The following is a 27,467-nucleotide window of genomic DNA, read 5'->3' on the forward strand; positions in this document are numbered from 1 at the left end:
ATTTGTTGTTCAGTTGTGCCGTTAGGGGTCTGGAAAGTGCGCCGTTGACAGTTGGTTCACAGTTTTTATATGAATGCGCTTTGAGGTAATTCTGGTGGAGGCATAGGTTATTTTTGTTTTTGGTATGTTCCATAATTTTTTATATGTTACGGGACTGCACTGTTGGTGTGTTAAGTGCACAATTACTAGTATTTTATTTCTTTGTACTTTTGCTATGTGCTATTTAACTTGTATAGTGTCTTTGATGTATACTAAAATAATGTGATATCCCCCGAGCATTTTGGTAGTATGGATTTTACTCGATGTCCACAGACAAGCACACAGTCCGCGGACACCATGGCTATCAACATGGGTCAAGGGGGGTTTAGAATGTTGTATGGTACATTAGTAAAAGTAAGGGTTTCTTGGTAAAAAAAAAACCTATGAAATTCAGTAAAAAAATGTATTTAAAAGGATGTTCTGGTTAAGTTGTGGTACTAAAAACCTATGAAATTCAGTGAAAAAAACGTTACAGGTTACAAGTAAAACCGAACAACACCAGAAATGTGCAATTATGGTACGCTAAGCAACCATAACTCAAGCCACCACAGTGCACTGCTAAAACTAACACCCAGGACATCAAAGTTTTTTCACTGAATTATATATATATATATATACATATATATATACACATACATCTGAGAATGAATCAATAAAAGGAATAACAAAGATGTTATATACAACAAACATCTCTTGGTTTTACTTAGAAACATTAAACAGCAAAGTTGCTGTTGCAGTCATAGGAACACATTCACGTCATGTTCTTTGTTTAAACCATCTGTTGTACATTTTTAAGCGACAGAGGCATTTGGATTCCATCTGTCGAAGTTTAAGTGTTAGATCACGTTTAGTACATTTGGCTTTCATTAAACCAATACACTTAAAATCCTTTCTATTGTCCATTTGATGGCATTCCTGTCAATGTAATGCCAATGGTAATTTCGGGTCTTGGCTGCCAAGGTTCGTAAGGTGCTCCCGAATACGTACACAAAGCTATCTGATGGTGCTTCCTATGCACAGCTTAAAAACAATGGACAAAGTTTGTTTCTCAAAGTCAGGGCTCTAGTAAATGCAAATTGTGGTCTACTTTTCATATAAAATCATGTTGAAGTACTGGCATCTACTGCATATGGTCAAGGATATACTGCTCTGTAAAGAAAGTAGACCAAAATGTTCATTTACTAGAGCTCTGAATTTGAGAAACAAACTTTGTCCGTCGTTTTTAGACACAAGCAGAACAGAGACCGGGTCTGACTGGTTAAAAACAAAGGTCTTCCACAAATGTGGATCCTGCAGTACTTAATAGTTACTCACTGTAGTGACTAATGCACTCTTAGTCCATAGTCCCCTTTCCTCTATTCTGCATGGGCTTCCCTCATGAGGGACGGGAGACAGAACCTTTCACCAGAAAAAAAACCTTCCCCTTTAAATTTATAGGCACAGCCCTGGGAGCATGCGCTCCCCTGACTCCGCCCACCGGCTCAACTCCTCATTCCACAATGACACGTCGACAATATTTTACATTGCCTAATGACACCATTATTGGTGAGGGGGGGAAGAGGATGGTGGACATGTGGAGTAAAGGGAACCACGGACGTTAGTCACTACGGTGAGTAAATTATATGTTACTCACTGTAGTGACTAACGTACTCTTAGTCCCCTTTCCTCCATACTGCATTGCATGGGCGTCCCTCACGAGGGACGACAACCTTTTTCCCCTTTAAATTTAGGGGGGTGCAGCCCTGGGAGCATGCGCTGCCCTGACTCCGCCCTCTGGCACCACACCTCAGGCCCCATAGATGCATCGACAATAGGTTTAACCTTGCCTAATAACACCCCGTTTTATCTGGGAGGAAAATTGGTGGGACTGCATGGGCGATTACAACTGAATGTAGCCCCAGGGTGGAGAGGAGACCTTCCTTAAGCAAACAGGTTCTTAAGAACCACCTGTCCGAAAGCCGCGTCTGATCTAGAGCCGGCATCCAAAAAATGGTGCTTGCAGAAAGCCGAAGGGATGGCCCATGTGTCCACCCCGCTTAGGACTTGCCAGGGGACATGCCGCTGGAAAGCAATGCAGTTGCCTTGGCTCTGACCACGTGGGCATGCATGTTGGCTGGGGGTGGCTTATGCTGACCCTTGGAGGCTTCTCTGATGGCCGAGACATTAACCGGGCAATAGAGGCCTTGGATGCCTGATAACCCGGTCTTGAACCTCCAAAAGGTGATGAATAGAGGGTCCGACTTGCGGAAGCATGTCGTCGTGTTCAGGCAGAATTTCAGTGCATGGCTGACGTCAAGGCAGTGCAGAACTCTCTGCGCCTCTTCTTTGGGCTCAGCAAAAAAACATGGGCAGCACAATTTGCTCATTCAGATGGAATGCGGAAAAGCACCTTAGGAAGGAACGTTGGGTGCGTCCTTAGGACTACCATGTTCTTGTGAAACGTAGTGTATGGCTCCGAGGCGACCAACGCCTGAATTTCGCTGATTCTGAGAGCCGAGGTGAGGCCGACTAACAAGGCCGTCAATGGTGACCAGCCTGATGTCTGCGGAAGCCATTGGTTCGAATGGTTTGTGCACCAGGGCACCCAAGACTGTTGAGGTCCCACAAAGGATGTGGATTCTTGATGGGAGGGTACCCGTCAAATGTTTCCTGACAATTGGGTTGGAAGAGGAAAAACTCCCCTCCTCCGAGTTTCTGTAAGCCCCAATGGTTGCCAGGTAAGTGCAGGTCTGAATGGGCGAGATGCACCGAAAAGGAGAGCATGTCATCCAGGGAACATGCCAGAGGGTTAATGCCCTTAGAGTCTGCCCACTGGCAGAACCTGGTCCACTTGTACCAGGCCCTGGTGGATTTGCTCCTGGCGCCCTGTATGATCTCTAGATTAGCTTTAGAGAGGCTGAGATGTCCTAGCGTGACCTGTTCAGGAACCACGCTTTGAGGGCTAATTTTGTTGGGGTGGGGGGATTGACCCTACCCCCTGCCCTGCCAGAAGATGTGCTTGGCCCGTCGGCAGGTGCATGGGAGGCCTCTCCGAGAGGCTGAGAAGCTCAGAAAACCATGGCCTGGCTGGCACCATGCAGCTATCGGAATGATGCTGAGATAGCAAGACGCCTTGATCTTGCATATCACCCTGTGAATCAGCGGTGTGGATGAAAATGCGAATGCTGTCATTCTGTCCCACCTGATCTGGAAATCATCCCCCAGGGGGCCCAGACCCTGCCAGGAGGCGAACAGTTGGCACTTCCTGTTGCCCCAGGAGGCAACAAGGTCCACCTGAGGGTAACACCATTTGCAAAAGATCTCCTGCAGCACTAGGTCGTTCAACTGCCACTCGTAATTGTCCACTCCTAGTCTGCTGAGCCGGTCTGTCTCCAGGTTGGATACCCCCGGCAGATGGACTGCCCAGAGGTATATTTTATTCTCCAGAGCCCACACCCGCATGCTGACTGCCAGCCTGCACAGTGGAAGGGATCCGGTACCTCCCTGCTTGTTGACATAGAACATGCTGGTCGAGTTGTCTGTGTGAATGAGGACGACCTTGCCCTCAATAACCGGAAGGAAGTCCCCGAGCGCCAGCTAGATGGCCTTCAGTTCCAGCCAATTGATGTGATGCTCTGCCGGGTCCAGGTGCCATGGACACAGTGGTTGTCCAGGGTGGCCCCCAATCCTCGAGAGAGGAGTCTGTGGTGATGGTGACCTGCTGTGTAGGTTGCTGGAAAGGATTGCCAGTCAGCAGGTTGCAGTCCCTGGACCAATATGTGAGGTCTGGGTGAAGCAACAGAAGAACGTTGATCATCTCGGATGTCCCAGTTCCTGGTTCCAAGATACTGCTAAGTGCTGTTGTATCCTCCTCATCCCGAGTCTCGTGTGGGTGGGACGACCAAGAGGACTAGAGCCAGGAGACCCAGTAGGTGTTGGTACCACCAAGCCGAGGTCACTTCTCTGCTGAGGAAGTGCACTGTGGCTCTCTTGAGTGCCGTGATCTTGTCCTCGGAAGGAAAAACTTTCTCGGAGCACATGCCCGAAATTAGGCCCAAGGTCAGTGTTTGTGCGGGCTGCAGCTGTGACTTGAGGTTGAGCGAAAAAAAACAGCTTGTGCAGTGTGTTCATAAGAGCATGGGAGGTATGGTGCACTACATTCGGAGATGTAGCCCTGACGAGCCAGTCGTCCAGCTATGGCTAAATGTGGTGACCCTGAGACCTGAGGAGGGCCGCCACTGTGTTGGTAAAGACCCTTGGGGCCGAGTTGAGACCGAAAGGGAGCACCTTGTATTGGAAATTGTAACCCATGATCCTGAATCGTAGAAAGGAACGATGAGGCTGCCATTTTGGGACGTGTAGGTACGTGCCGTTCAGATCCAGGGAGCACATCCAGTCTCCCTTGCACAATGTCTCCGCTATGAAAGCTGGCTTAACCATCTTGAATTTTTGTAGAGGCAGGGAGAGGTTGAGGGTGGAAAGGTCCAGCACAACTCTCGGGCCCACCTGGTTCTTTTTCAGAATGGTGAAAATCCTGGAGTAAATGGCCAAGCCGCGCTGGGAGTCTGGGACTTCCTTCACTGCCTGGCTCTCGACGAGTGACAGGATCTCTGCCAAAAAAGTTGCTGTCCCAACCTGTGGGAGGGGAGGAGAGGCTGGGATAGGGAGGCGGTACCCCGTCAAGACTACAGAGAGGATCGAGGGGTCAGCGAAATTCTGGCGCCAAAAGTGTGCATGGAGAGCAAGCCTGCCCCCCTCACCCCCCCTCACATGAGACATGGACCCGGAGGGGCACGTCATGCCTTCTTTCCCTGAGGCTGCTGCGGCAGAGAGGTACTGGAAAAAGCCCTTAACACCCCCCACACCCCATTTTTTTTGTTTGTGGCAATGTTGGGACGGCGAACGGTCATGCTGCCTGGACCTCCGCTCTTGGAAGCCGCAGAAAGCTCCGTTTGTACGCCCCTTCTCAGAGCGTTGCTGTGACTGGGTGTACGGTTTAGGGGTGGTCTTTGTAAGAATGGATAAAGGCTTGGCTGTTTGAGAGCGTTTTTTCTTTTTATCCAGATCCTCGTCTGTTGTGGAGTGGAAGAGGTCACCCCCTTCGAACAGAAGATCCAGTATGCGTTCCTGGACATCTGGGTTAAATTTCGTAGCACTGAGCCAGGCTGTTTTTCTCATGTCCGTGGTAATACAGATGACACGGCCAGAGGTGTCAATGAGGGCCACGGAGGACTCCATGATGTCCTATGCCACGATTTTGGCCCCCTCCAATCCCGCCTTTGTTAGGGAGAATTCTCATTTATGGCTAATTTCCCTTACCTAGTGAGTCCCTCAGCAGCTTTGCTGGATTTCTGGGGTTTATTTTTTCCACCTGGTAAGAGAATGAGCCTTTTTCGCACTCTTAGTGTATTTTTTGTGTGTGTTGTACTTTTTGTGCTCATGGGCTATGGAGTGTCACCAACTCCGTAGGCATCATCTTTTTACTTGTGTGTCACACAGCACATTTAATGCAGTGACACAGGGATGTCTTTTATACTTCCCTTGTGAAATCCATTTCTGGGGATGACCACTGTTCCCCAGAAACATGTAAAGTCACCATTGGCTTTACTAGTCCCTTTAAATACAGATCCAGTACCAACCATCTTCTAATGGAGTACTGGAGGGGAATATCTTTCCCCTGTCCTTCTGTACCTCAAGGGGCACTTTGTGTCCCCCTTCCCGACTCGACATGGCTGGCAGCAGTAACTATCATTTTTACACGGATTCCTGTATTAGTGTTCTGGCTGTGGTGACAGACGTGAACATAAAACCAGCTACCCCGTATTTTTATTTTGGGTCCTAGCGTGGTTTGTCACCATTTCGTGTTGGAAAGGTCTTTCTCGTTTGCTTTTCGCACCAAACCAGGTTTGGGCTCCTTGTTCTCCGTCCTTTGGCGGGCTTCTGCAAAGAAGCCCTCCTTTGACGTCTGGGTGGGCTGAATGTGAGGGAGGGGTTTAGTCACCTCCTGCACAGGGTCTCCTTGGAGACCCAAGTCACACTTTGTGTTGATTGGCTGAGGTGGTGGTCCGGGCTTGACAACCCCCCCTGCTGTGTGATTGACAGCCAGGCTGTGTGAATGGGGGATTTTGGCATAAAAGGTAGGACTCTTGGGCTGGAAGTCAGTCACCACTGGAACTACAAGAACCGAAGAGAAGTGGAGAAGAAGACGGCTGCTGCAACTCCTGGATCCCGGTGAAGCCCTGCTGCAGTCCTGAGCTATCTACCCTTCAACTACAGAGAAGATCCAGTCCAGAGTCTTCTTCCCTTGAGCCTGGTGGGATCAACCAGCTCACCTTCTACAGCCAGAGAATCCTCTTATGGGTCGAAATCACTGCACTGAGCTGCAGTGGTCCGGATAGCCATCAGAAGGGCCCCCTCCGGTTTTTAAAGAGAGCACCTTTTATTCATCGTTGCTTTGCTGCTGCTGGCCTCATCCCTGGGTAGTGCAGATCGCTCCAGATGTCCTCGTTATCCCCACGACTGAAGCTTCAGGAACAGCCTTGAATCGTGATTGGCTCTGCGCCGGAAGCTCTGGAAGGAAATCCGCAATTTCCCACCAGGGCCTCTGGTTAACGGCTGCCAGCATGGATCTGCGTTGGCTTGACGCAGGTGTAAGGACGCGTTGGAATGCAGCTTCTTCCCGTACACCTCCAAGATCTTCTACTTGCCTAGCAGCGCTGCAGAGGAGGTGGTGGAGGGTGACTGAGGCTTGGAGTACAGTAATGCTCTATCTGGCTGTACTTGGCATCCAAGCGTTTATTCACCGGCTGGGCTGAGTGGGGCTTGAGCCAATCCTTCTTGGACAAGGCCACTACGTCCTTCTGCATCGGGACCAAATACTCTGCCAGCGCTGCCAGTCGTGCGTAGAAGGCTTTGGCTGAAGACTGCGTGTCTGGGTCCTCCTCATCTGCGTCCACCTGCGGACCCGGGGAGTGCTAGGAGCAGAGGGCTGTGGTACGGGGACCGCAGGCTGGTGTGGAACTGGCTGTGCAATCAGCTGGGGGGACGGAGCGGGTTGGTTAGGCTGAACCAGGACCAGAAGAACTTGTGCTGGGGCCTGAGGGAGCAAGTCCCTGATGGCATTCCCGAGGATGACCCCCATCTGTGTAGATTTTGTGAGCACGAGGAACTTTCCGAAGAACCTGTCCTCTCAGGATGGATTAGTGGTAGGCGATTTTGATGGGGTAGCGGGCAGCTGCTGGAGCCGTTGCGTGCCTTGCCCATATGGGCTTAGCGGGAAACTGCCTTGCGCAAAGGAAGGATGAGCTGTAGGCCACATACCTGGTTGACACCAGTCCCAACTCGACACACAGTCCTCCGACTGGATTCCCTGCAGGGGCATGGCTGGATGTCTGGATTATCTGGCGCGGCGGCCATCTTTGACCCGTCCAGGACTCTCGAGTGTGGATCATAGGGCCTACCCTGTTCCTCAGGCATAAGCCAGGTAGGCATTACGCCCTCGGCGGATCTGCTGGTAGAACTGCTTAAAGGCGCCCCCTCAGACATGATGCCGGTACTAGGGCGTAGCCCCTCGGGTGAAGACCCTGTTAAAAAAAACGTCCGGTCCCCCAGCACCCTCACCGGGAGGATCTGCAGATAGCCGATATAGCCTTGCTACTTGTGCTAGTACGAGGTCATGGGCGGTCCCTCCCGCGAGGCGATTCCTTGGGACTGAGTCTCCCTTGCTGGGTGCACTGGAAAAGAGCGGCCCGGGCTTGGACCGATGATAGACTAAGTCCTTTAGGTCCTCTGGAAGCGATCTGCGGAAGAGCTCCCTCCACCTGGCCAGTCTGTTCTTCAAAGACCTTGAGGAAAGCGTGTTGCACGTGGTACAAGCTTGCCAGCAATGGTTAGGGCCAAGGCACCGTAGGCAGAGGGCGTGGGGGTCTTGAGTTTTGTAAGAGCCCGTCGTAGGACAGACACCTGCTGAACCCTGTAGAAGTCGAAATGCGCCGGGGAGGAGCGTGACACCCGAGGATCGAGTACCTTAATGATAAAAAGACAAAAAAGAAAGAAGAGAAAAAGTATCCGCGCGTGGAATTACATGGCCATGCCAAACCCATGAGCGTTGGTGAATTTGGCCCGTTCCCCTCGACGCGGAAAAGGGGACGGAGGTGTGGCTGCGGAGTCAGGGCAGCGCATGCTTCCAGGGCCGCACCCTGTGCGCCTCTAAATTTAAAGGGGAAGGTTTTTTCAGGTGCAAAAGGTTCCGTCTCCCATCCCTCATGAGGGACGCCCATGCAGTATGGAGGAAAGGGGACGGGAAGCAAGAGTACTTATAATTACTCTTAGGTCATGTCCCCTTTCCTCCATACTGCATGGGTGATTACAAATGAATGTAGCCCCAGGGTGGAGGGGTGACCCTCCTTAAGCAAACAGGTTCCTCACAACCGCCTGTCCGAAGGCTGCATCTGACTTAGAGCCAGCGTCCAAACCGTAATGCTTACAGAAAGCTGATGACCTGCCACGGAACCTGCTTCTGAAATGCAATGGCCGCCTCTGACAATGTGGGCATGCAGGTTAGCCGGCAGCAGCTTGTGCTTCCCCTCGCAGGCCTCCATTATGGCCAAAACCATCCACTGTGCAATACAGGACTTGGATGCTAGATACCCGGACCTGGATCCCCTGAAGGTGACAAACAGTGCGTCTGACTTGCAGAAGCCCTTGGTCCTGTCCAGATAGAATTTCAGAGCACGTCTGGCATCTAGACAGTGCAGGACTCTGAGCCTTGTCAGCGAAAAACGTGGGTAAGACCATTTCCTCATTTAGATGGAAAGTGGAAGGTGCCTTAGGTAGTAATGTCGGGTGAGTTTGCAGGACCTCCTTATCCCTGTGTAAAGTGGTATAGGGTTGAGGCCACCAGAGCCTGGATCTCGCTGACTCTGCGAGCAGAGGTGAGTCCCACTAACAAAGCTGTCTTAAAGGTGATGACCCTGATGTCCACAGACACCATTGGCTCAAAGGGTTTGTGCGCCAAGCGCCCAACACAACATTGAGGTCCCACACGGGGTGTGGTTTCTTTATAGGTGGAAAGAGCCTGTGGAAGTCCGCCAGATGTCGCTTGACCACCTGGTTGGAGGAAAAGAGGCCCTCCTCCGAATTCCTGTAAGCCCCTATCGCTGCCAGATAGGCACGGCATGCGTTAACCTGTACGCTGGAGTAAGTGAGGTGTGTCGAGAAGGAGAGCACATCGTCCAAGGTGCACTTAAGAGGGTCGATCTCCCTAGAGTCGGCCCAATGACAGAATATAGACTATTCACTCTCATATTGGCTCCTAGTAGCCTTGCTTCTAGCACCCTGGATGATCTCTAGGTTAGCCCGAGATAGGCTGAAGTGTTTCCGCGTGACCTGCTCAGGAACCATGCTGCGAGGGCTAGCTTGTGACGAGCAGGGTGTAGTACACTGTCCCCTGCTGGGCCAGGAGAGGAGCTGGGCCCAGTGGTAGGTTAATGGGTGGCCTGTCCGATAGGATGAGTAGCTCGGAGAACCACTGTTTCGCCGGCCACCATGGAGCTATCAAAATGATGCGGAAGTGACGAGATTCCTTTATCTTGCAAATCATGCTGTGGACGGGAAAGCTATGCAGTCACGTCGTTCCATCGTACCTGGAATGCGTTGCCCAGCGAGCCAGAGCCCTAGCCCTGCCAGGAGGCAAACTGCTGACATTTCCTGTTGTCCCGGGAGGCAAAGAGATCCACTTGGGGATGCCCCCACCTGAGAAAGATCTCCTTCATTACCAGGTCGTTCAATTGCCACTCATAATTGTCCACCCCAGTCTACTGAGCCTGTCCGCCTCCAGGTTGAACTCCCCGGGGAGGTGGACCGCAGTGAGGTAGAGGTTGTTCTCCAGTGCCCACTCCCACATGCAGACAACTAGGTTGTTCTGTGGAGGGGATCTGGCATCCCCCCGCTTGTTGATATAGTACATGCTGGTGGAGTTGTCCATCTGGATAAGAACTGTCTTACCCTCGATAAGAGGGAGAAAGGCCTTGAGAGCCAGCCATATGGCCTTCAATTCCAGCCAATTGATGTGGGACTCCTGCTGAGTACAGACTCCATGGACGCTGTGCTGCCCAGAGTGGCTCCTAGGGAAGAGTCCGTAGTAACTGTGACCTGAGGGGCCCACTCCCGGAAAGGGCTTGCCCTGCCGCAGGTTGCTGTCTGTGCACCACATGAGATCCAAGTGGAGAAAGGGAGGAATGTTGAATGGTTCCGCTTGGGAGCCCTTCTCCTGATTCCATGAGGCTGCAAAGTGCAGCTCTCCTCATCTTGAGTCTTGTGTTGGGTACGGCCAACAGGACCGCCACCAATATACCCAACAGGTGTTGGTACCAGCAGGTTGAGGTCACTGCCCTGGAGAGGAAGTGAGAAGTGGCTCTCTTGATGGCCGCGATCTTGTCTTCCGATGGAAAGACTCTCTCAGAACTTGTGTCCCAGATGAGGCCCAGGAAGGTCAGGGTCTGCGGGAGTTCCAGCGGAGACTTCTTGAGATTGATAGTGAACCCCAGGTTGTGGTGTGCGTTCGTCAGTGCGAAGGAGGTACGGTGAACCGCTTTTGGAGATGTGGCCCGGAAGAGCCAGTCAAACAGGTATGGGTAGATGTGGTGGCCCTGAGGAGGGCTGCCACTGCATTCATTAACCTGGTAAATACCCTGGGAGCTGAGTTGAGGCCAAAGGATAGCACCTTGTATTGTAAGTGGCAGTCCATGACCCTGAACCACAGTAAGGAACGATGCGGCTGCCAAATCGGGACGTGTAGATACACGCCCTTCCCCATATCCAGTGTTTCCGCAATGAGTGCTGGCGTAAACATCTTGAATTTTTGCAGAGGAAGGGAGAGGTTGAGGGTGGAAAGGTTGAACACAACTCTCAGGCCAGCCAGGTTCTTCTCCTGTATGGTGAAAATCATGGGATAAAAGCCCAATCCTCGCGGCTCTCAACGAACAACTGGATCTCCACCAACTCTGTTGCCCCAATATGTGGGAGGGGAGGAGAGAAAGGGACCGGTAGGCGATACCCGTGGAGATTACGGATAAGATTCAGGGGTGCAAAAAGTTCTGGTGTCAAAAATGATTGTGAAAGGCAAGCCTGCCCCTAATCGGAGACACAGGGATGCATCATGCCTTCTTTCCCTCCGAGGATGTAACAGAGGAGGGGGATTGGAAAAAGCCCTTGTCCCCCTCCCCCTTTTGTTGTTTCCTCCGGTGCTGACTCTGAGAACGGTCAGGTTGTCTGGACATCTGTTCTTGGAAGCCCCGGAACCCGCTTAACGCCCACCCCTTGTCAGAGCGTTGATGTGACTGGGTGTACACCTTGGGCATGGCCATTGTAAGAATAGATAAAGACTTTGCAGTTTGCGAGCAGTTCTTTTTATCCAATTCCTCATCCTTGGAGGAGTGGAAGAGGTCACTAGCCTCGAATGGAAGGTCCAATATGCGTTCCTGGATGTCAGGGTTAAACTTAGTAGCCCAGAGCCTGGCAGTCCTCATGTCCACGGCGATGCAGAATGCCCAGCCAGAGGTATCTATGTGGGCCATGGTGGACTCCATGAGGTCCTGCGCCACCAGCCTGGCTTCTCCTAGGCCAGCCTTGAAGCGCGCTTGGCTCAGCGCTGCAAGTTCTGGGAGGAAGTCTGCAATTTCTCAACAGAGCCTTTGGTTAACTGCTGCCAGCATGGCCTCCTTGTTGCCTTGGAGCAGGTGTAGGAGGCATTGGAGTACAGATTTTTCCCATACACCTCCAAGATCATCTTCTTGCCTAGTAGCATTGAGGACGAGGTGGTCAAGGACGACTGAGGCTTAGGGTAAAGTGACGCAGCGGCGATCATGGAAGAGTGCAGTTGAGGATGCATCGAAAGAAAGTGTATCCCCCTCCATCTGCCTATACTTGACGTCGAGGCACCAATAGACAGGTTGGGCCGAGTGTGGCATAAGCCACCCCTTCTTGGCCAGGACAACATCTCTGCATCAGGATCCCCATTTTGGTACGGGGTCTTAGGGTGAGGACTTCTGCCAAGACCCCCTCCTCGGGCTGCTCTACCTCAGGCTGAGGAAGGACCAAATATTCTGGCAAACCTGCAAGGCGTTTGTGGAAAGCCCTTGAAGATGGAGTGTCTGGGTCCTCCTCGTCAGTGTCCACCCGTGCGCTCAGAGGGTCTGGAGCGGGAGGTGAAGTACTGGGCACCGTGGGTTGCGGTGTGGAGCCCAGAGCCAGTGGCAGCTGCAGAGGCTAGTGTGGAACCGCCTGTACTGTGGGAGGCAGCAGAGACTGAATCGAAGGAGCCGTCTGGGGCTGCGCTGGGGCCTGTGGCACCAGAGTCATATGAGGAATGACTATGGGTGCCGGTGAAGTGAGCATGTCCCTGATAGTATCCCAAAGGATGGCCCCCATCTCGGTAGTTCGCATCAGTGCTAGGAAACTTTCGAAGAACTTGTCTTCGGAAGCTGAAGAGGTGGCAGGAGATATTGACACTCTGCCAAGGGTGCAGGGGAAACCTGCCCTGCGCTGCTGATGGATAAGATGTAGGCCACGTACCTGGTTGACACCAGTCCCACCTTGTAACTCGTTCCTCTACCCGCTCCGTTCCTATGGGAAGTATCAGACGAGTGGCGATCTTGTTTGGCACGGCAACCATTTTGTCGAGCTGCGTGTCACTTTGCCGAAGACATGGTGCCTCGTCCATCACGTTTGGTGTTGGAACATGAGGCCTATCCCGCACATCAGGACAGGGCCTGGAAGGTGTATTGCCCGTGGCTGAGGTGCCGTTAGTGCTGCATGAAGGTGCCCTCTCGGACATGTCAGTACCAGGGCGTTGCCTCTCGGGAGTAACCCCAGTAAAAGAAACTTGCCGTTCCTCAGCACTGATCCAGGAAGGATCCCGAGACCAAAAGCTGGACAAGCCTTGGTATGTGTGCTGGTGTGAGAACCTGAGAAGTTCCTCCTGCTCGGGCACTTCCTTGGAAGGAGTCACCCTTACGGGGTGCGATGGTAAATAGAGGCCTTGCCTTTAACCTCCAGCTATGTTTGACGAAGTCCTTTAGGTCCTCCGGAGGAGACTTCTGGAAGAGCTCCCTCCACCGAGCTAGCCTGTTCATCAGTGCACGTGGGGTCAGTGCGTCGCACGCAGAACAACCATCCCAGCCATGGTCGGGGTCAAGGCAGCAGAGGCAAAGAGCGTTGGGATCGGATGTAGGGAAGAGCCCCTTACAGGCTGACGCCTGCTGAAGCCAGCTGAAGTCAACATGCGCCGGGGAGGAGCGTGGCGTCGGAGGACCAAGTACCTAATTGAAAAGGAAAAGACAAAGATAGAAGAATATCCGGGGAGAGCCCATGGTATTACATGGCCAAAGCCAAACCCAGAAGCGCTGAATTCGGGCCGTTCCTGTCGATGCGGAAAAGGGGACTGGCGAGTGGCGCCGGCTGGCTGAGTCAGGCGAGCGCATGCTCCCCAGGGTCGCGTCTCTAAATTTAAAGGGGAAGAAGATTGTTCTGGTGAAAAAGGTTCCGTCTCCCATGAGCGACGTCCATACAGTATGGAGGAAGGGGGACGGGACGTAACAGTACTTCATGTGCTTTCGATGTATCGGCACATGGAAATAAGCATCTGGCAGATCGATGGACACCAGCCAGTCATGCAATTCGAGAGCGTGGAGAATTTCTGTCAACGTTCCTTGTTGAAGGCTATGCAGTCCAAAATGGGACGGAGACCTCCTCACTTCTTGGACACTAGGAAATAATGGAAATACCAACCCAATCCTCTGCTCGGGTGGTACCTCTTCCACTGCACCCTTTAATAACAGGGCTCTCAGTTTCTTATGGCGCTCCTATCCTGGTAAGCTTGGAGGTGGTGGGGGGGAGTCTGTATGGAGGCTTCGTTAAAAAGGAGTCCCAGGGCCCAGGCGTCAGAGGTAATCTCCAGTCATTGGGGCCAATGCTCTTCCAGCCGTCCACCAACCGGTATGCCATGAAAGGGGAAAACCAAAGCGGCTCAGAGGGTGGAGCCACCCCCTCTGCTGCTTATTGGCCTCGGGAGGCGTCCCACGAGAAATGCTTCTGCCCTCGCCTAGTGTGGCCTGCGGGAGCTGCGCCTTCCTGCCATAAGTCACATAACGCCTATATAGCCTCAGCCCCTGGAGGCAAAGCTGAAGGCAGGTTTGGCCGGCTGTGCAGCTAGGCCTAGTGACTTTGCAGCAATCTTTGACTCCTTAAATTCCTCTAAGGAATCATCCGCCTTCTGGCCGAAAATAAGTTTGCATTTCTATCAGTTTGTTTTAGACATTAGGCAAAAAGCTTAAAGACCTCAAATAGGCCTGCCTCAATGCAATAGCTGATGCCATCAAACGGCCCACGCAGTCGCCCATGTCCATGCCCGTTTGCAGCGAGTGCCGGGTCACCTCTTTCCCATCCTACACCAACTGTACAGGGCTGTCTCGCATTTCCCCCTCAGGGATATACTGCGTAGCATTTTCCACTGCATTCAAGAGGCCGAAGAAGTACTTCGCAAAACAACTAGCTACGTTTGTGGCTTTCAGAGCCATGCTACCCGATGTGAAAACTTACTTGGCCATGGCATCAATTCTCTTGCCTTCTGTATCAGGGGGCAGATTTGAAGTTGAAGATGCTGGTCTGGTGGGAACTGTGGCAGCTTGCATGATAATACCTTCTGGGGAAGGGTGAGAAGACAAATGAGGGTTCTCCTCTGTGTTCCTAAAATAGCGTGCTGAAAAAAGGAACCGAGGTGTGTGGCGTAGTGACGTGGTATATATATACAATGTCGGATGTCACGTCCGGAGCAGACGATAGACATCCAAAGTTTTTCCAAAGCAGCAATGAGGAAATCCATCAGATGAGGAATCTGCAGGAGAAAGGCAATCCATTGAAATAAATTCTCTGGCTCCACCTCGAGGTGGTAGGTCCACTCTTTCTAGTCCGAAAAATGTAATTTCTCCAACTAGTTCATTTGGATGCTCTACATGAAAATGGTTGGCCATTGGATATTTAGAGTCTTTATTCTTGATCGTTCTGAAGTGTTCGATTCATCTTGACTTTAATGGATGTATGGTGCTTCTGGCAGGTGCACTGTATGCCATAAACTGGTACACCTTTTAACTGGTCAACTGTGTGCGCCAGGGTAAATTATGTTCTCATCTTGATCTTACATGGGTCCCAACACTATGCATGGATTGCTATTTATCGTGTATTGTATTGTTGCTATTTGTAAGCATCTTGAAACTGCTTGTCAGTTACAGTGTGCTTAAGGTTAACTGAAATGATTGTACATCTTTATATCAATGATAAAACATGACATCCTGCATATAGCTAACATATGAATTGATCAGAACACAATAACTGCAGTGAAAATCTAAAAGACACTTACCTTTCACAGAATCAGATTTTATTTTGCAGCTTTTGATTGCTACATGTATCTGAATTTCAGTCAACAAGAAAACAGTCAAACCTGTACAGTTTTCGTTTACTAAATTTCTAAAAAAGTAAACCCATTAAATACATTTTCCATATATCGCATTTATACATGGCTCCCCTTTAGGATAACCCTTTTATTTCTTAAGTTCACATAGGACTTAATGGGCAAAAACAATTTACATCAGCAGTCTTAAAATTAAAACAATACAGCTTTATAAACCCTTAAAAATGAAAACAATTCTATATTTCAAGTAGAGTATAAATCTCCAACATCCATGTCATCACTCATCGAAATAACATTTTTATAGAAAATTTTATTCAACATACAACATTTTCCAGCAAAAAAAGGCAATATACAGGAAGAGTTGTCGGACACGGTTGCTACAGAAACAAAAAAAAAAAAGGCTGAAAAAAGAAAGTAAATTAAAAGGTGTGAATTGCCAAATCTATCTTTCTGCTCTCAAAACCAGATTTTGTTGCGAGTAGTTTCAAAAATAGATATAAAAAAACAAAACAAAAAAAGAAACAGTTTGGGTTTGAAATAAAACTACACACAATGAATATCAACATCAGTAAATTGAAACGCACCCAACAAAATTTATCTCCATTTTGTTAAATTGTACATGTTCATTCATTAAATATACAATTTCATTTTTTTTTTACAAAGTCAACAGCTTACTACATACTAGTGAGCATGCCCTTGGTGCTTAAAGAACGGATGTTCCTTGCTTTTTTCCGCATCTCTTCCAGGTTACTGGAAAGTTTAATATCTCATCTGCTTCTGAGTGGAGTGAAAATCATATCTGCCTGCAGGCAGCACAGTAAACTATTTTAGAAATTTAACGAGGTTCTACTGAACAAAATCTAAAGCTCAAGATCTGAAGATCTGCTTTGTAGATTGGAACACAAAGTAACTGATCAACAAAATCAATGCTACACAAGATTTGATACAATCTGGTTGTATTAAACACAAATTTGGAATAAATGGCAACATATACAATGAAATAGAGATGGCTATTTATTGATGAGGGTTTTGCATTTACAAATACGTCATTTAGAGAATTCCGACATGGTGTAAACATAAGACTTAGTAGCTGCAATAACAGTGAAGGATTGCCCACATTCGGGTTGGTAGGCAGCCATCTTATGCCAGCTACAAAATTTCCTACGGGTAATTTGTTTGCCAATATTTCCACAATTGTATACTGTTTTTCTCACTTTTCCATCAGTTTGCCGTTTACTGCCTTTCTAGCTTACCATAAAATCTCTCCCATTGGCATCCGAGCTTTATAAAAACACCTTTTTGCTCAAAAAGGGCAGTCAATAGATACAGCGAAGCCAAACGAACAGCCTCAACAAAATAAAATTAACATCAGCAGCACATCCTCTTGCTGAAGATTCCCGGTATAGTGCACGTGTACCAAAGTTCTACTGTTGTTAAAAATGTGGACACACATACACACTTATTTGTCCATTGGCTTGCAATAACTGTCAAGTCAGTTGTGGATTTTAATTGCTTTCTCAAGATATGTGTATCGACTTCTCTTTGGGGCTTTATTGAAATGATCAAGCCCAAGCCAAGGTCTGGGATGTGACATGTTACCTGGAAGAAACAATAAAAAGTAAACATCTTTCAAAAATGTAAAATCAACAATGAATTCTTTTTCCAATGCCAACACAAAACACCAAAGTTTCAAATGTTAGATAACACTAATAACTGAACATATTTATAGGAAACTATTTGCCGATATCTCCATTTGGAGACCAATAATATGTGCTGGAGAAATATAAATGCAGAGTCACAGGCTAAATTACTGTTTACACAAGACTTGGTGGGATGCTGAGGAAGGTTCTAGGTAATTTGGTCGAGTTTTTTTTCACCGAATTCGAAGAATTTTCTTTTCTTTTTTTTCTATTTGTCTGCAATTATATGCAGGGGAGAACCCCCCCATTATCCCATATAATTGTCATCACGATTACCCTCCCAACATATATGGGATACATTACTCACCGTAATTGTATTTCTGATGCTTGTATCTGCTTAGATTCACATGCTGTGCATAGGCCGACATCTAGTGGAAGCTGCAGAGTATTACAGTTTGTTTTTCGAAACTCGAAAATGGGCGTCGACACAGGGCGTGCCAGTAATACTATCCCTAGTGTGACGTCCACTGTACCCAAGATCCCTCACGCGTCTAGGATCCTCAGATTGTATTTTTTCTGACATGAGGTAGCATGAGGAGTAGCGTGAGTACAGATAATCCAAGCAGATAGATAGAAAGGTAAGACTACAAGCAATCATGCGCCTTCTCTCAGAGGGGAGGAAGGGTGGGTCGCATGTGAATCTAAGCAGATACAAGCATCAGAAATACAATTACGGTGAGTAATGTATCCCTTCTGAGGCTTGTGGAATCTGCTTAGATCACATGCTGTGCAGCTGTGCATAGATTAGCGAGCAGTACCTGAAGGAGGTGGGATGTGAGAAGGGTCATGAGCAAATAAGTGTCTTAGAACCGCTTGTCCCACTTGTGTATCTGCCTTGGAATGGGTGTCAATGCAGTAATGCTGAGTAAAAGTGTGAATAGAACTCCAAGTAGCTGCTTTGCAAATGGTGTCAAGGGGTACATTTGCAATGAAAGCCAGAGTGGCCCCAATGCCTCTAGTAGAGTGGGCTCTTGGCGTGAAAGGCAGAGTTCATTCAGAGAGTGAGTAACACAGCTGGATACAGTTAATAATCCACTTCGAGATGGCACCTTCGAGACGCGATCCCCCTCTCTGCCTGTAGCTACGGAGACAAACAGTTGATCTGTTTTCCTTAGCGGTCTGGTTTTATTTACATAGTAGAGGACCGCCCTACGCACATCTAGGGTGTGTAGTTTCACCTCAGCCGAGCTTTGAGGGTCCTGGAAGAAAGCCGGAAGCTCGATGGACTGGTTTACGTGGAATTTAGATATAAACTTAGGTGAGAACCTAGGGTGTGTGCGTAAAACCAGTTTGTCTTTATGGACAGTAAAGAAGGGATCCTGCACTGACAGAGCCTGAATTTCACTGACCCTTCTTATAGAAGTAATAGCTACTAAGAAGACCGTTTTATAAGTCAGGTGTTTGAAACTGCTTTTATGCATGGGTTCGAAAGGGGGGCCCATGAGCTTAGATAGCACCACATTAAGGTCCCACCCTGGTGGTGGGTTTGAAATAGGAGGGTGAAGTCTCTTTACTCCTTCCATGAAGGCTTTAACTACTGGTGCTTTCCACCACGAGACCTTGTTATGGGAAGTGGTGTATGCCGACAGGGCTGCCAAGTGTACTTTCAGTGAGTTAAAAACCAATCCTGCATCTAGCAGGTGGAGCATGTATGTAACAATAGTGGAAGGAGTGCAATCAACTGGGTTGATTTGTCTACTCTGGCACCAGATAACGAATCTCTTCCACTTGTCAAAGTAACAGTGCCTCGTGTTTGGTTTCCTAGATTCCTTTAGGATGTCCATACACCTCTGTGGTAAATTGAGATGTCCAAACTCTATGACCTCAGGAGCCATGCTGCCAGGTTCATTGAGTTGGGTTGCTGATGCACTGTTTGACCTTGGTGCTGGGACAGTAGGTTGTACCAGGCTGGAAGTTTGATGGGCTCGCACACCGCCATCCTGCGTAGGTGTGGGAACCACGGTTGTCTTGCCCACATGGGAGCAACTAGGACGAGCATCATCGACTCTCTGTTCATCTTGTTCACCACCTTCCTGATGAGGAGTTGGTGGAAAAGCGTACGCAAACATCCCTGACCAGTTCATCCACAGGGCGTTCCCCTGGGAGTCTGGTTGGGGGAACCTGGATGCAAATCCTGGGGATTGTCTGTTTTTGCTTGTGGCGAATAAGTCTATAGTGGGGAAACCCCACTGAGAGAAGATATCTTCTACGACCTCTCTGTGTAGAACCCATTCGTGTTCCTCTGGGAGGGAGTCTCTGCTGAGAGCATCCGCTAGGGAATTGAGCTCCCCTGGAACATGTTGTGATGACAGGAAATGTTCCGTCTGAGTGCCCATATCCAGATTTTCTGGGAAAGCTTGGACAGATTTGGCGAACGAGTCCCTCCTTGCTTGTTCAGGTAGAACATGGCTATTGTGCTGTCCGTCCGGATTTGCACTGACAGGTTTAGTAGGTGGGGCTCGAACGCTTGAAGCGCTCTGAATACTGCCAGAAGCTCTAGCAGGTTGATGTGGTTCTTGGCCACTGAGGGAGACCAGAGACCCTGAGCTGTGTGGTGGAGATGGTGAGCTCCCCACCCTGTCAGACATGCATCGGTAGCGATTACTGCCTGTACTTCGGGATCGTAAAAGGGTTTTCCCTGTGCAAGATTCTCTCTTGTCCACCAGTGAAGGCTTTGTACTAGTGTTGGCGAAACGACCACTAGATCGTCCCACTGACCACTTGCCTGAGACCACTGTTTCGCCAACCATTCCTGCATGGGAAGCATGCGCAGGCGCGCGTGGGGGACCACGTAAATACATGACGCCATCATGCCCAGCAAACGCATTGCTTTGCGTACCATTATTTGGTGACCGGACTGATATTGCGGAATTTGCAGTAGTATATTCCGAATTCTTTCCTCTGAAGTAAAGGTCAACCCCTCTTGAGTATCTAGGATTGCTCCTAGGAACTGTTTGGAGGTGCTTGGCACCAGGCTTGACTTTTTCTCGTTGATTGAGAAGCCTAATTCGTGGAGGAGGTCGATAGTCCTTTGAATGTTTGTCCTGCAAATTACTGGGGTTTCCCCCGTTATGAGCCAGTCGTCCAGATAAGGGTACACCGGGATTGTCTCCCTGCGTAGGTGTGCAGCCGCCACCGCCAGTACCTTGGTGAATACCCTTGGTGCCAAAGCTATCCTGAAGGGCAGTACCTTGAATTGGTAGTGCCGACTGTCCACCTTGAAGCGCAAGTGGAAATATGAAAATAGACATCTTTCATATCCAAGGTTGCCATGTAATCCCCCTTTTTTAGGAGGGGGATTACCTCTTGTAGCGTAGTCATACGAAACTTTTGGGGCTTGACATACTTGTTGGCAGGCCGTAAGTCCAATACTGGGCGCATTGTCAAATCTTTCTTTGGCACAAGGAAGTAAGTTGAATAAATACCCTTGTTTACCTGGTGTCCCGGGACGAGTTCTATCTCGTCCTTTGCTAGCAGAATGGCGATCTCCTCGAGGAGAATCTTCTGATGTTCTAAAGAGTGTACTCTTTGTCGTGGAGGATGGTTCCGGGGACGCTGCAGTAGTTCTATACAGTACCCTGTGGATACTGTTGACAGCACCCATCTGTCTGATGTGATCCCTTCCCAAGCCTGGGTGAAAGTTGGAAATGCGTCCCCCTACTGGGGTTGCGTGAGAAGGGACCCTGAACTGAGCGTCACTGCTTTGGTGGAGACGTGCTACTGGGGCTGCCTCTGCCTTTACCACGTCCTCTCCCATTACCCCTGCCGTAACCCTGGGTAGACTGTTGGCTGTTATTGTTCCACTGTGTACCCTGCCCCTGGGAATAGTTAGATCCTCTCTGGGAATTTTGGCCGCGTGGGCGACGAAAATTACTATTCCCTCTCTGGTTAGGGGGTTTATTGGTTAACTGGCCAAGGGACTTGAGTGTCTCATATTCGTCCATGGCATTCTTCAGCGCGTCCTCGACCGCCTTACCAAACAACAGATCGGCTTCCACCGGTTTGTCCAACAATGATGCCTGGGTTTCTGCCTTAAAACCAGACTGCCGTAACCATGCATGTCTCTTGATAACAGTACCTTCTGCTATCAATCTGCCTGCGTTGTCCGCGGCGTCAAAAGTTGCTTTTAAAATGCAACCAGACACGGCTCTACCCTCTGCGGAAATTCGTGCTAACTGGCCCTTCAAGGGTTCTGGTGCAGAGGCTATGAGTGCTGCGACTTCTTCCCACTGATGGCAGTTGTAGCTGGCCAACAGGGTGGTGGAGTTTGCAATCCTTGCCTGATAGGCGGACGTTGAGGCTACTTTCCTGCCGAAACCATATAGTTTTTTGCTCTCCTTGTCTGGAGAAGCTTCGGACAATGACAAGGGTGTACCAGCCCTCTTACGAGTGTTAGTGCCAACTAGGGAGTCTGGCTTCAGATGTCCTCTTATATAGAGAGGGTCAGACTGGGCTGCCCTGAAAAGTTTTTCAACTCTGGAATTGACTGCTCTGGTGAGGTTCGGGTTCACCAGTGACGGGTCTATTCTTCACTGATAGGGATGGTCTGGGCAACAGGCCTCCTTTCTCCCACTAACTCCTCGGCAAAGTCCCTCTCTTCCTGGACACCGTGGGTGTCAATATGGAAATGTTCTGCTGCGCGTGCGAGAACCTCGTTCAAGAGGGGTTGGTTATTGACAGCGGAGTCTGTAACCGGGGCTTCCTTCTCTACCGGGGAATCTACTCTGTAGGTTTCAGGGTCTTCCTCTTCCTGGTCCTCATCATCCCCATAGTAGCCCGTTGCGGTTTGCTCTTCTACCATGCCAAAATCTTGGTCTTCACCAAAGGAAGTCTCTCCTTGATACAGTGAGTATGGCCGCGAGTATGGTTGTACCTCGAAGGGGTCTGTAGACCTCATCGGTGTCTCAAACCGGGGCTTCTTACTCGGGGAGAAAGGATCATTAGAGCCTGAGGGTGTAGCCCCTTGTGGATCATATGAAAGGAAATGGTCTGGATTTTTATCGTAAAAGTCTGACAAAGAAGACATCCTTGACATGACCCTATCTATGTCATCACTGGACCATTTTTTGGAACTGGGAATGACTCTCAGAAAGTTTTGGAGATTTATCTTGAGTAGATTTGCTGGTTTTTGGAATATCCGCAGACCTGGTTTTGTCTGCCTGTTTAGGAGGAGTAGAGTGTTTCACAGGTGTGGAAGAGTGCAGAGGCTGCTTCTTCTGCTGTTTTCCCCCCTCCCCGTGAGTGGAAAAGTGTTTTCCCTGTCCCTTTGTGGCTTCGGAGGTTTTCGACGCCTGGCGTCGAGGATCGGGGGTAGAGTCCCTGTCCTTCGAACGTGGGGCCGCGCTGATCTTGTCTGCGGGCTCCGACTCCTGGAGTGCGGCCGGGGGGTGGAAGTCATCTTCGTCTTCCGACGATCGAACTTCTGTTAGCCTAGGGAGCGAGGCACTCTTGGCAAAAGTGGATGATTGCCTGGAGTCATGCAGCGATCTCGAACGCCCAGAGGACACCGATTCGAACCGTTCCGTTTGTGCCTCTTTCCGAGAACTCGACGTAGTCGAGTCTCGGTTGGACTTGGTGTGTTTAGTGTGAGCGGTGTGTGAAGCGCTTATGTCGCCGGGGGTCTTCCCCATAGCCGCCCTGTCTGACGACCTTCCGAGGTCAGGGACCTGCGCTCGGCTGTCTTTTGATGCCGTAATGCCCTCGCTGTCCGAAAGCACAGCGTCGCTGCCATCGCTGAAGGCGCCCTCCGCTGCCATGGCGCCTGGCTGGCGTGGTGGGCCCAACGCTTCTTCTAACGGTCCTTAAGTGTCTTAGATTTAAACCTACTACATGCTCTGCAGTTCGCTTCGGGGTGGTCCCTCCGCAAGCAGAGATTGCACGTGGCGTGCCTGTCGACCCAAGGGTATTTGCGATTGCACTTGGGGCAGAATTGAAAAGGGGTACCCTCCAAACGCACCTTGAGGCAGCAGGCTGTTAATTGTAGGAAATGTATAAGGTGTACCTATATAGCAAGAGTGTAGAGTATGTCCAACCCCCCACTCTCCCTACTTGCAGGGCAGAGGCCAGAGGCCTTCCAAGGACCGGACCGAGGCCAGAGGCCTTCCGAGGCCCAAATCCGTCGTGCAGCAGCCGACGGTCGATTTCTTCTCCAGCCTGCGTCGAGTGTCGAAGTTCGACGTTGGGATGGGGAAGGATGTAAATTAATCAATATTTTGGCAAAAGTATGGCTAAGGCCAGGGGGCTCCGCAAAATGCTTCCTACCAGTATGGCGGAAAAAAACAATCTGAGGATCCTAGACGCGTGAGGGATCTTGGGTACAGTGGACGTCACACTAGGGATAGTATTACTGGCACACCCTGTGTCGACGCCCATTTTCGAGTTTCGAAAAACAAACTGTAATACTCCGCAGCTTCCACTAGATGTCGGCCTATGCACAGCATGTGATCTAAGCAGATTCCACAAGCCTCAGAAATATATTTACAGTCAAAAGAAATATGGCGAATTGGAAGAATTCTACCTCGACCAAACCTCCCATTCCGTTGAGGAAGGCATGCAACCTTATGAGAAATGTGGTAATAACAGTATGTCAATTTTTATCTGCCTGTCCTCCATCATTATTTTAATTGTGATTGAACTTGCAACTAATAATCAATGAAAATAGTGGCAAATGCAGTCAATGACAGGACACTATATAAACAAAGACACTGCAGCAGACACTAACATGAAAAGGCATAAGTAGTATACATAAAATGTAGTTTTAAACAGATCAGGAAACTTCATTGTAGCAATTCTAGATGTGAAAAAAGAATAGCATATTGCCACGTACAACACTGTTCATGAGAAAATGTTTAGGTGGTAATGTTTGTGGAAGAACATATTACTTTGTAATGCTCTTTCTGAAAGATGTTCCTCCGACAGATTCTCATCTTTGACATTCCATCCCCAGTGCCAGCTGTCTTTTGAAATTCTTTAAGCACCACGGGGCTCAGAGCGGCTGTCAGCTCTGCCTGGTGCCAATGCATGCTCCACGCCGGACTGGACATCGGGCCACTAGAAGTGAGGGGCGAAGAATCTGGAGCAAAAACTTGCAACAGAAGGAGAAATTACTTACCGTAATGTACTTTCTATGGATTCTTCTCCCACAGATTCCTCTTCTGATAGATCTCCTCATCCAGCTCTGCTGCTCGGAAACTTTTTCGACATGGGGCATAGTCTATCCATCTTGCTCGGTGCTCTACTGTCGGCTCTGGATGAGACGTCGGATGTTGTATATATACGCCACGTCACTACGCCCCATACCTCAGTTCCTCCCTTTCCCCCGCGCTTAAACGGTGCGGATGAATACGATGGGAGGCAAGGCTAACAGGTCTGTAAAAAGCTTTACAGGAAACATACCAACAGGGAGACCCTGCAAAATTAGAACATTAATTTATTTTTGATTTTTGAAAAACTAAGCGACTAGCCAGATAGAAGAAGTCACCTCAGAGCCATCACCAGGCGTCCCTTCGCTTAGATGTGCCAAGCTGTAAGACCTTTCTGAAAGGGGATGGACAATGAGGAATTTGCAGGAGAAGAATCCATAGAAGAACAAGTTACTCTTTTACCTGGTAATGTTCTTTCGATGGGATGGTCCGACGACGTATTACATTTCTACGACAGTAATCCCCACAGCTGTGCTGCTTCGGAAAATCTTTTGGCGTCTGCATCCTGCGTCGATACGCCGTCCTCTAGGGCTTCCGTCGAGCCGACGTCACCGGATGTTATAAGTAGGACGCACAACACCCGTAGCTTCAGTTGTAGTTTTTTTCCCCAGAACGTGGCGCACCAATATTATGCTAGTAGGACCACAGAAAGCCTTGCGGAAACGTAAGCTGCAATCGCATAAGAAATTCTGTAGCGGGGAAGGCAGGGAGGGAGCGATATGGAATACGTCGTCAGACCATCCCATCGAAAGAACGTTACCAGGTAAGAGTAACTTGTTCTTCGAGGGGATTGGGTCCTCCGACGTATTCCATATCTATGACAGACTCCCAAAGCAGTACCAATGCAAGGAGGTGGGAAAAGAATTTAGAAAACAGAAATGTAGCATGCCCAATCAAATTGCGGAGTAAAGGACCACCTTGCTAAAGGCCAGATCCTGCCCATGGACGGAATCTAGGGAGTAGTGACATACAAAAGTATGTCCCGAAGCCCAAGTGGCTGCATCACAGACGTTGCGAATAGGAACACCCCTCTGCAGGGCAGTAGAGGCAGCCATACCCCCTCAGTCGAATGGGCCCGTAAGCCTATAGGAAGGTCCTTACCCGCCAGGCGGTAACATTCAGAAATTGCCAAGATAATCCATCTAGACAAAGTCTGCTTAGTCACAGCTTGTCCCAAACGCCTTCCAGCGTAACCAATAAAGAGCTGATCGTCCACTCTGACCCGGGACATGCGTGAAATGTAGAAACTTAAAGCTCTCCTAGGATCTAACCTATGGAGCCTCTCCTCGTCCTTACCAGGATGCGGAGGAGGATAAAATGCCGGAAGAACAACCTTCTGGCTTAAATGAAATTCCGACACCACTTTCGGAAGAAAGTAAGGACGAACTCAAAGGACAACCCTGTCCTTAAGAAACACAGTGAATGGTGGCTTAACTGAAAGTGTCTGTAACTCACTCACTCTGCGAGCGGAAGTGACCGCAACTAAAAATACAGTTTTAAGGGTTAACAGTCTCAAAGGACAAGAATGTAAAGCCTCAAATGGAGCACCCATTATAAACTTGAGAACAAGGTTCAAATCCCAACCAGCCACCTGGAAATGTGACGGAGGGAACACATTAGTGAGCCCTTTCAGAAACTGAGAAATTAAAGGAATTTTAAAATAAGAACACTCCTCAGACGAGCGCTTAAATATGGACAGCGCCGCCAGGTAACCTTTAATGGTACCCACTTGCAAGCCCCTGTGGGCTAAAGAAAGCAAAAAAGACAGAACTACAGGAATGTCACATGAAAAAGGATCCACATTCTGAACCCTGCACCAGTCGCAGAACTTTCTCCAACGGCAACGGTACAGGGACTTAGTTGCCGGCCGTCTGGCCGAAAGCAACACCTCCATCACGTCTTCAGGGAGGTCCCAATCCTCCTACCTCAACCTTTCAGAAGCCAAGCGTGAAGGTTGAGGGATCTGACCTCTGGATGGAGAACCTGAACCCCCTCCGGTGAGAGCAGATCATCTCAGTAGGGAAGACGACATGAAGGGAGGATGGACAAGTCGAGAAGGTCTGGGTACCACGTCATCCCAGCCCATGCCGGAGCAATGAATATCATCCGGGAACCGAACCTCTGTAACCTCCGCAGCACTTGCGGGATGACGGGGACTTGAGGAAACGCGTACAGCAGTGGGAATGACCACTCCACCACAAACGCGTCTCCTAAGGCTCCTCTTGGAGGAAATTCCCACAAGCAGAACCTTTCGCACTTCCGGTTGACACTGGAGGCAAAGAGATCCACTTGAGGGGTCCCCCAAAGGGCGAAGATCTCCAGGAGAATCTCCTGCGCCAACTCCCACTCGTAAGAGATTGCGCTCTGTCTGCTCAGAGCATCCGCGGTCTCGTTTCTGTCTCCGGCCAGATGAACTGCCAAGATCGAAATTCCCTGCTGGATGGCCCAGAACCAGAGCTCCATCGCCTCCCTGCACAGAGGAAGTGACCCTGTCCCCCCCCTTTTTTGTTGAGGTAGTGCATGGCCACTGTGTTGTCCGTCAGAATCAGGACATTCTTTCCTCACACAGTCGGCAGAAAAGTCTTCAGGGCAAGCCTGACGGCCCTCTGCTCCAACAGATTGATATGGAGTCTGGACTCCGACGGAGACCAACGACCGCTGACTGTCAGCTCGTTGGCATGAGCTCCCCAGCCCGTGAGGGACGCATCTGTCACGATCGTCACCTCCGGCTAGGGCAGCCAAAACGGAACACCCCATATCAGATTGCCTTTGACGGCCCACCACAGAAGGTCCTGGGCGACCGAGGGCGGCACCTGAACGAGGTCCGACATCCAGCCGGAGGACTGTGACCACTCGAGCTTGAGAGCCCATTGCAAAGATCTCATCCGCAACCTGGCCTCTGGCACCAGAAGAATGCAGGATGCCACGAGGCAGAACAACCTCAAGAACTCGAACGCTGGGAGGCTCTGGGCATGTTGGAACTTGTGCACCATCTGCTGAATGTGGTGAGCCCTCACCTGGGGAGGAAAACACTGCCCCAGGGACGTGTTGAGCACTGCTCCGATATACTGGAGCCGCTGA

General features: G+C 49.7%; 1 protein-coding gene across 4 annotated transcripts in view; it reads right to left on the reverse strand.

Annotated features, from left to right (window-relative positions):
• Positions 1 to 16,485: 16,485 nt before the first annotated feature.
• USP7 (ubiquitin specific peptidase 7) overlaps positions 16,486 to 27,467 on the reverse strand; it is a 2,259,762-nt gene continuing 2,248,780 nt past the window's right edge. For 3 of the 4 annotated variants that reach the window (XM_069647849.1, XM_069647847.1, XM_069647848.1), the window contains exon 31: positions 16,730 to 17,083. In XM_069647849.1, coding sequence (XP_069503950.1) covers positions 16,977 to 17,083 — 107 coding nt within the window. In that variant the 3' untranslated portion in view covers positions 16,730 to 16,976. Of the gene's footprint in view, positions 17,084 to 27,467 lie in introns of all 4 variants that reach the window. The other variant, XM_069647850.1, reaches the window with a different exon arrangement.

Source organism: Ambystoma mexicanum, chromosome 2q (genome assembly GCF_040938575.1).
Source record: "Ambystoma mexicanum isolate Mex_15411 chromosome 2q, UKY_AmexF1_1, whole genome shotgun sequence".
NCBI classification, from domain to species: domain Eukaryota; kingdom Metazoa; phylum Chordata; class Amphibia; order Caudata; family Ambystomatidae; genus Ambystoma; species Ambystoma mexicanum.